The following is a 10,090-nucleotide window of genomic DNA, read 5'->3' on the forward strand; positions in this document are numbered from 1 at the left end:
GGATTGATCGAAAAGTCCGTACGGATTTTTTGATAAAAACCGTATGGACCAACTTCCTGGTCAATCTAATAATTTTGGATCTATTTTTAAAGTAAAAAAAATACACAGACATGGGAACTCGGATAAATGACATTATTCCATATAATCTTATTGTGCACAGATTATTGTGTCATATTTTACTCATATATTGTATATTGTATACAGATCTTTTTATTTACAAAATCTTGTTAATAAATGAATTTTAGAACAACTTATACTCCTCTATTTTGTTAGCGATTTAACATCAAATTATCGTCCATGACACGAAGACGAAGTAACGAAAGAAATTATCCTGTGATAAAGTAAAGATATAAACGTGAATAAAGCAGATCGTGAAAAATATATTGATAATATTAGGGGTGTGATTTAGTTTTGAGGGTTTTTTTGCTCAAAAACGCATGTATTTAAATATGATAATGAATGAATACCTTAATCAAAATATTTTCCTTCGTTTTCTATAACTTTTTCCCATCTTTCTGGCAAGAGATCGATTCCACCACGATAAAATCACTCTTCTTTTCAGTTGGTCCATTCGTCGACGAATTTTCGCACTTCTTCCAAATTATCAAAGTGTGTATCCTCTAAAGCGTGTTGCATCCACCGGAACAAATAATAATCGCATGGGGCAATGTCCGGAGAATACGCGGGGTGCGGTAAGACTTCCCATTCGAGCTCTAATAGTGTTTGTTTCACTGATAACGCAACGTGAGGTCGAGCGTTGTCACGAAGAAGAATCACTTTCCATCGTTTACTCGCAATTGGTGGTCGTTCTTGGTCCAATGCTTGCTTCAACTTGTACAATTGGTGTCGATAACGATCAGCCGTGACAGTCTCGTGCGGATTTAACAGCTCATAGTACACTGTCCCACCAAATACAGAGCATTACTTTTGAACCGTGAATATTGCGTCTCGGAGTGGATGTTGATGGTTCGCCTGGATCCACCCATGATTTTCTGCGTTTCGGATTATCAAAATAGATGCACTTTTCATCCCCAGTAACAATCCGAGACAAAAGACTCTTCTTTTTTTGCCTGGCGATCAACGAAATGCAAATGTTCAACCGGTTCGCAATGGCACTTTCCGATAATTCATATCGAACCCATTTCCCTTCTTTCTGAATTTTTCCCATTTCATGTAAATGTTTCGTAACTGTTGTACGATCAACATTTAATGCTCTGGCAAGTTCTGAAGTGGATCGTGTTGGATTTTCGTGCAATACTGCTTGCAAATCTGCATTTTCAAGCTTTCTTGGTTGTCCCGAGCGTTCTTTGTCCTTCACATCAGTATCACCACTCTTAAAGCGTCTAAACCAGTATTCACACGTCTTAATTGATGGGGCAGAATCACCATAAATCTCCACAAGAATTCTATAACCGTCAGCCACAGTTTTCTTTTGATTAAAAAACAGAAGCAACGCATGTCGAAAATGCTGTTTCGGAAGTTGCATTTTTCCGATGATATTAGGGGTGTGATTTAGTTTTGAGGGTTTTTTTGCTCAAAAACGCATGTATTTAAATATGATAATGAAGGAATACCTTAATCAAAATATTTTCCTTCGTTTTCTATAACTTTTTCCCATCTTTCTGGCAAGAGATCGATTCCACCACGATAAAATCACTCTTCTTTTCAGTTGGTCCATTCGTCGACGAATTTTCGCACTTCTTCCAAATTATCAAAGTGTGTATCCTCTAAAGCGTGTTGCATCCACCGGAACAAATAATAATCGCATGGAGCAATGTCCGGAGAATACGCGGGGTGCGGTAAGACTTCCCATTCGAGCTCTAATGGTGTTTGTTTCACTGATAACGCAACGTGAGGTCGAGCCTTGTCACGAAGAAGAATCACTTTCCGTCGTTTACTCGCAATTGGTGGTCGTTCTTGGTCCAATGCTTGCTTCAACTTGTACAATTGGTGTCGATAACGATCAGCCGTGACAGTCTCGTGCGGATTTAACAGCTCATAGTACACTGTCCCACCAAATACAGAGCATTACTTTTGAACCGTGAATATTGCGTCTCGGAGTGGATGTTGATGGTTCGCCTGGATCCACCCATGATTTTCTGCGTTTCGGATTATCAAAATAGATGCACTTTTCATCCCCAGTAACAATCCGAGACAAAAGACTCTTCTTTTTTTGCCTGGCGATCAACGAAATGCAAATGTTCAACCGGTTCGCAATGGCACTTTCCGATAATTCATATCGAACCCATTTCCCTTCTTTCTGAATTTTTCCCATTTCATGTAAATGTTTCGTAACTGTTGTACGATCAACATTTAATGCTCTGGCAAGTTCTGAAGTGGATCGTGTTGGATTTTCGTGCAATACTGCTTGCAAATCTGCATTTTCAAGCTTTCTTGGTTGTCCCGAGCGTTCTTTGTCCTTCACATCAGTATCACCACTCTTAAAGCGTCTAAACCAGTATTCACACGTCTTAATTGATGGGGCAGAATCACCATAAATCTCCACAAGAATTCTATAACCGTCAGCCACAGTTTTCTTTTGATTAAAAAACAGAAGCAACGCATGTCGAAAATGCTGTTTCGGAAGTTGCATTTTTCCGATGATATTAGGGGTGTGATTTAGTTTTGAGGGTTTTTTTGCTCAAAAACGCATGTATTTAAATATGATAATGAATGAATACCTTAATCAAAATATTTTCCTTCGTTTTCTATAACTTTTTCCCATCTTTCTGGCAAGAGATCGATTCCACCACGATAAAATCACTCTTCTTTTCAGTTGGTCCATTCGTCGACGAATTTTCGCACTTCTTCCAAATTATCAAAGTGTGTATCCTCTAAAGCGTGTTGCATCCACCGGAACAAATAATAATCGCATGGAGCAATGTCCGGAGAATACGCGGGGTGCGGTAAGACTTCCCATTCGAGCTCTAATGGTGTTTCTTTCACTGATAACGCAACGTGAGGTCGAGCCTTGTCACGAAGAAGAATCACTTTCCGTCGTTTACTCGCAATTGGTGGTCGTTCTTGGTCCAATGCTTGCTTCAACTTGTACAATTGGTGTTGATAACGATCAGCCGTGACAGTCTCGTGCGGATTTAACAGCTCATAGTACACTGTCCCACCAAATACAGAGCATTACTTTTGAACCGTGAACATTGCATCTCGGAGTGGATGTTGATGGTTCGCCTGGATCCACCCATGATTTTCTGCGTTTCGGATTATCAAAATAGATGCACTTTTCATCCCCAGTAACAATCCGAGACAAAAGACTCTTCTTTTTTTGCCTGGCGATCAACGAAATGGTTCGCAATGGCACTTTCCGATAATTCATGTCGAACCCATTTCCCTTCTTTCTGAATTTTTCCCATTTCATGTAAATGTTTCGTAACTGTTGTACGATCAACATTTAATGCTCTGGCAAGTTCTGAAGTGGATCGTGTTGGATTTTCGTGCAATACTGCTTGCAAATCTGCATTTTCAAGCTTTCTTGGTTGTCCCGAGCGTTCTTTGTCCTTCACATCAGTATCACCACTCTTAAAGCGTCTAAACCAGTATTCACACGTCTTAATTGATGGGGCAGAATCACCATAAATCTCCACAAGAATTCTATAACCGTCAGCCACAGTTTTCTTTTGATTAAAAAACAGAAGCAACGCATGTCGAAAATGCTGTTTCGGAAGTTGCATTTTTCCGATGATATTAGGGGTGTGATTTAGTTTTGAGGGTTTTTTTGCTCAAAAACGCATGTATTTAAATATGATAATGAATGAATACCTTAATCAAAATATTTTCCTCCGTTTTCTATAACTTTTTCCCATCTTTCTGGCAAGAGATCGATTCCACCACGATAAAATCACTCTTCTTTTCAGTTGGTCCATTCGTCGACGAATTTTCGCACTTCTTCCAAATTATCAAAGTGTGTATCCTCTAAAGCGTGTTGCATCCACCGGAACAAATAATAATCGCATGGAGCAATGTCCGGAGAGTACGCGGGGTGCGGTAAGACTTCCCATTCGAGCTCTAATAGTGTTTGTTTCACTGATAACGCAACGTGAGGTCGAGCGTTGTCACGAAGAATCACTTTCCGTCGTTTACTCGCAATTGGTGGTCGTTCTTGGTCCAATGCTTGCTTCAACTTGTGCAATTGGTGTCGATAACGATCAGCCGTGACAGTCTCGTGCGGATTTAACAGCTCATAGTACACTATCCCACCAAATACAGAGCATTACTTTTGAACCGTCAATATTGCGTCTCGGAGTGGATGTTGATGGTTCGCCTGGATCCACCCATGATTTTCTGCGTTTCGGATTATCAAAATAGATCCACTTTTCATCCCCAGTAACAATCCGAGACAAAAGACTCTTCTTTTTTTTGCCTGGCGATCAACGAAATGGTTCGCAATGACACTTTCCGATAATTCATGTCGAACCAATTTCCCTTCTTTCTGAATTTTTCCCATTTCATGTAAATGTTTCGTAACTGTTGTACGATCAACATTTAATGCTCTGGCAAGTTCTGAAGTGGATCGTGTTGGATTTTCGTGTAATAATGCTTGGAAATCTGCATTTTCAAGCTTTCTTGGTTGTCCCGAGCGTTCTTTGTCCTTCACATCAGTATCACCACTCTTAAAGCGTCTAAACCAGTATTCACACGTCTTAATTGATGGGGCAGAATCACCATAAGTTTCCACAAGAATTCTATAACCGTCAGCCGCCGTTTTCTTTTGATTAAAAAACAAAAGCAACGCATGTCGAAAATGCTGTTTCGGAAGTTGCATTTTTACGATGATATAAACACGACTGTTATTGCATCTATTGCTATAATGTTACTAAATGTCATGGATAATGTCAACACTGTAAGAAAGAACAGTTATCGGAAACAGCTATTGGAACAAACTGACACTACAGCCATCTGTTGCAAAACCCTCAAAACTAAATCACACTCCCAATACATTAGTGCCTTATAAAAGAATTTCCTGTATATTATTACAGTTCCCAAGAAACACTCAATAGTAATCGCATATATTTGAATAATGTTATAAATTTATAAAAGTTTGCGTAATTTAAAAAATTGTTCTCGTTTTAAATATCGTCATTTGGAGTAGAAAGCAGTTTTTATACATGTATATATTTTATTCTATTTATCTCAAATAATCTATATATTGAAAACATTATATGAAATACTTATGTCTATTGACAGCCCTGTCGTATAATTTGAGCAAAAGCATTGTGCTTCACTATTACATTATTCATCGTTTGCGCGATGTGGATTGTGTCGCCTAAGTCTTGCCTACTTTCATTCTTACTTTCTAGATAAATATAATCCTCCTATTATTAATCTTTCCTACATATAAAATGTATTAACATTTTCGACCTAATTTCTTGAGCTTCTAGGACAATTTAATAATCTGCGCCTTTATGTTTAAATTAATTTCTTCATTTTGAATTCACTTCCTAATTCACTGATTTCATGGTCTGTCTTATAAATGACAGTGACTGTTATATACAGACTATATCGTAAAATATAGAAATTAGCAATAGATTTATTTAAATTTTGATGTTAATATCAGAGTAAATTCATTTTTTCCTAAAACCATGATGATAAATCTGTTTTTAAAAAATATGTTCTTATTACGCATTCACATATTTCACGTTATATTCTGCATAATGAATCCTCGGTCCATGATTTAATTATAATCGAATATCTATATATTATAACTATCCTCTAATGCGCGTGTCCTTGTTCTAATAATTAATTTTTAGTACTTAGGAACTAGCGAATTGTGGTAATAATTTTACTTGTTCGTAGTTATTATATACACTGTATGTATTATAGATAAATGCGCGCGATAAATCGTTATCAGAAGCGAACGCGGATGGTTTACGAAGACTACCGGATGTATTACACAAAAAGGCAAAGATGCTGATTCAAAACTACATAAATATAAGATATGTCTTTAAGAGACAAAATAACAATTTACGTAATCAAATTTATGAATCTTTCTTGCATGAGAAGCACTATTTGCAATTTAATAACAAATTAAATTTTACAGTCTGGAAGAATGCTCTTTTTATTTGTTAAATTTGAATTATGTAAAAGGTTTTAGTAAACTAATTGAAATATTACTTCATATACATTTTTGTACAGAATTTCTTTTTCTTTTTCATATAAAATACAGTCAGGTGTGAAAAAAATTGATACAAAGTTTCTCCGATTTTTTAATTAATTCGCTCCTGATTGTTGCAGTTATATTATATAATCTTACACGCAATTACATTCCGCATAAATCTAAATTAACATATAAAAAGATGTATATAATATTGCACCTATATCTTAATCTATAAACATCTCAGAATAATGAGTTGAAAGTTAATAACAAAAAATCCAACAGAGAATATATTTATATTTTAACTGTGCATTCAACTAATTGCATTTTACTATATTTCAACAAAATAACTAGTGGTATACGTTGAGCTGAACAAAGTCTACGCATTCTTCTTATTTACGTATTTATTCTACTGTACATATGTATTCATAGATTTTATATAATCCTTCTTATTACGTGGAAGTATCTCAGATATGATTCTCAGACATGATTATTATTGTTACTATGATAATTATAATAATTATAGGAGCTATAGATATGTCATGGTTGTTCGTAAAGACTTCCGGACGGGAACCGTGCTCATAATTTAAAAACAACGAATAATGTTTCTTTTTGTTATTTCCACGATGATATACAAATACTTATAGCATTTAAAAATTTTACTTATTGTGCAACGCAATTTTACGTGAACTATGTTCAAATTTATTCATTAACTAATTTTGTAAAACAATAACAATTTCCATTACGAAGTACTCGTAAATAAATTATCGATATATTAAATTAGTATAACGAAAAGCTTTGCAAACTCAAAGGAAAACTTGGGAAACAAACAAGTACAGCACAATGTGCGTAAATGTTAAAAAATAAAATTTGAGAGAAGTATCGTGCAGACCCTATGAACAAATGGCACGTTCTGATATGATTGCCTACATGCATTGTGTCATGTATTCTATCAAATCAGATTATAGATATTCAGACGTAATATCTATCATAAATATTTGATATACGATAAAAATTGACTCTGTTCCGTTTTCCTATTTACGATATGTGTGTATACGATACGTGCCAGCTTTAATACCAGCCGAAATCCATACCTGCTAATTGATAGAAACGCTGATTGAACGGCCGATAAAAATCTCGCAGACGTTGGACCGCCATGGGATCAATGTATGGATGACTACGACCTTTGTTCTTTCCTAAAAGATAACGATAAGGAAATGTAAGTTTCCAGTTAATGACAAATGTTACACAATTCCATAATACCTTACACAAATGAACAAATTATGCGATATCATAAAATGTTATATCGAATATTTTCACGGAAAGTCCCGTGAGCAAGAAGCATTTTACCATAAAAAGATGAAATTTATTATCTTTCTTTTCAAAGAAATATCGTATCAAATCTGAAGACAGAAAGTGCTATAGAATCTGCAAACACGAAATTATTTATAATTATTTATAATTGACTCTTAATATTAAATGTTCGATTTTTAATATAAAATTCGTATTCTCTCTCTGGAAAATGACTTGCCGGTTATCTTACCAAGACAGTGCGGCGTGGCGCGGTCTTCCGACTTGAGCAAGCAGGGAAAGCCCTTAGTGGCATTGAAGTAGTCCAGCAGCCGTTCTTTTACTTCATGGAGTTAGCGCCTTGCTTCTGATTAATTTCCCGGTGGAGTGGCATTGTTCTTAGAGGTCCTTACCAGTTTTGTAGTTCATGGAAACTCGAGAATAAACGGAGCTGCTGATTTTCTGGATGTCGGCCATGAGTTACATAGCAGAATCTCTTGGAGAAGAAAGGTGGCGGCCGACCCCGAGGAGGCGCCAGTCCGATGCCGTGTTATCTACGAAAAGTTAAGTTTCTTACACAATTATTTTTATATCGCGCATGCGTGCATGCGTGCGTAGATGTATTATAAAGATTAAAGAAAATGCAATTGTAAGAAATTTCTGCGTCCCTCCTAGGTATTTTAGGCTTGCAAGCGACGTGCCCTCGATTCAGCGACAAGATTCGCTTTCACGTGGAGCAGAACATTTGTCGGCGAGGACTGAAAGAGGCCCGCAGCCCGATTGTTTCGATAAACCCAGCAAAAAATTGTAATAAATTTTCTCAAAGGTACAGCGCACTCCTTTGTCACGCGACTTTTTTCTGCTTGTCGCTCGTTAGTCCAAGTGGCTCGGCAATTCACCGCACACTCTCGTAAAGCCCGCAGTAATTGAATTAAGAGCAAATATGTGTTCACACTTTTTTTCTAGCATTATCTCCGGCGTTCTATCGTCGCACTGTATTACAAATACTTATGGAGTTAATCAGCACGATCCATGAGCAGTCCGTGTCTCAGTGTACATCCAAGATAATGAGAACAGGTTTCGTGCCGACTGATAAATTTATGTGCCATTTTCCTTAAATATGTTATTGTATATTTCGTGACATATATTTATCATAAGAATATTATTTTCTGAATTTTTTAATATTTGTAATCATAAATTTTTATAATAATAATATATCTATCTTCATGATAACAAATCAGATTTAAGCCTCTTCCACATGCATAAATTGCAACTGGTGGATATTATTTTTAGCGTACGTCTTAGGTTCAGATTGCAGCAGCGAAGTGAGCATCCGTGTGCCACTAGTTGCCAAGTATTTCTCAATCGGAAATAATGGCAGCAAATTACCCAACACAGAGCATCACAGTCATTTAATATCGATCAGCCACCTATACGATACCGGGATCTTTATGGCGGCGTACAGTAAGGTATACTTATATTTTTGACAATTGGCATACGAGCGATTTTCTGATCGATCAATAATTCGCGCACATTTGTAGATTAAGCATCGTTACATTGACACATTAGTAGATTTATTAGCTGAAAATAGAGCCAGATCCCATAGGAAATCCCGGTGAGTTATTTCTGTTTCATTATTGTTTTGGAGAAAGTTTGTATGCACGTGGATGACACGAATGATCAAGTCACGCCTAATATTTCAGATCTCGCCTGACTCGGCTGTAAAACGATTTGTAATAATTTAGAACGATTTAGGAATTAAAAAGATTTTTTTTTTTTTTTTTATGTTCTATAATATTGGGTATTTTTTTTTTTGGTCGTAACAATTTTCATATATATTGTATTATCTAACCGCGTGTAACTCAACTAATTAATTTATTAATAGGCTAAGGACGAGTTAGCATGGTAGGATCGCTGTAGGTATGACGTTCCGTCGAAAATCACGTCCTGACACTCGGGGCATCGATCTTCTTCTTGATGGTGGAATTTGACATGACGGTTCTTAAAAGTTCTCCACAAGTATACTTTCATGTGTTGTGTAAGTAAAAAATGCCTCGTCGGTTTTGTTCGAAGCACATATACCGCTGCACACTTTGCCTAAAGTGCCAAATTTCAATCGATCATTCCTTGGTGGAAACATATTTACCGTATTTCGAACGATAACAAGCCGAATTTGCAAGACAGAATTACTGACGAGAAGTATCTCGTGCACTCATCTTATATTTTATATTTCGAAATCGTTACCTTCGAGTTACACTTGCGTAACCGATGAAATAGAAATCTGAAGTTTTTGTAATTATGAATGTCGTAGGAACACACAAACTCGTGTAAATATTTTTACTAGAAATGAAAATTAACATATAATTTAATTAGGTTTTACAATCTGTTTGAGTTGAAACACAATTTAAAAGATCTAAAGGCAGTCATCATGCTAATTTCTCGCATAGCTAATTAAGAATTGTTTTTTCCTGTTCTGTTAACTTTAATTTTAAACAAAAAATACTCAACGATCGAAGCATCGAAAAACAAATAATTTACACGGAATTTCTTCATCGATCATTATCAATTACAATTCTCGCCCAATAGCGAGAAGGACTAAAAATGTTCTTATCGCCTTGTTGCACTCGTATGATGATTTTCTTTTTCTTTAATTTTTCGGTAAAGGTCAAATTTATGGAACAAACTTATTCGTTC

At 36.1% G+C, this 10,090-nt stretch overlaps 1 protein-coding gene across 1 annotated transcript; it reads right to left on the bottom strand.

Moving 5' to 3' along the window:
• Positions 1–5,117: 5,117 nt before the first annotated feature.
• Positions 5,118–7,873, bottom strand: LOC105282788 (heparan sulfate glucosamine 3-O-sulfotransferase 3B1). Its single transcript, XM_026975061.1, has 3 exons — positions 7,810–7,873; positions 7,650–7,733; positions 5,118–7,302 (listed from the first exon to the last, which is right to left on the bottom strand). The coding sequence occupies exons 1-3, from the start codon at positions 7,871–7,873 to the stop codon at positions 7,178–7,180; spliced, it is 273 nt and encodes a 90-aa protein (XP_026830862.1). The 3' UTR covers positions 5,118–7,177.
• Between the last annotated feature and the right edge of the window lie 2,217 nt (positions 7,874–10,090).

Source organism: Ooceraea biroi, chromosome 14 (assembly GCF_003672135.1).
Source record: "Ooceraea biroi isolate clonal line C1 chromosome 14, Obir_v5.4, whole genome shotgun sequence".
In the NCBI taxonomy this organism is placed as follows: Eukaryota; Metazoa; Arthropoda; class Insecta; order Hymenoptera; family Formicidae; genus Ooceraea; species Ooceraea biroi.

Excerpts from the sequence above, each read along its gene's own strand:
- LOC105282788 (XM_026975061.1), bottom strand. The coding sequence starts at position 7,873 with ATGGCCGACATCCAGAAAATCAGCAGCTCCGTTTATTCTCGAGTTTCC. Across the intron at positions 7,734-7,809 it reads TTCCATGAACTACAAAACTG|AACGGCTGCTGGACTACTTC; the intron begins GTAAGGACCTCT and ends ATGAAGTAAAAG. Across the intron at positions 7,303-7,649 it reads CGCCACGCCGCACTGTCTTG|GAAAGAACAAAGGTCGTAGT; the intron begins GTAAGATAACCG and ends GTTATCTTTTAG.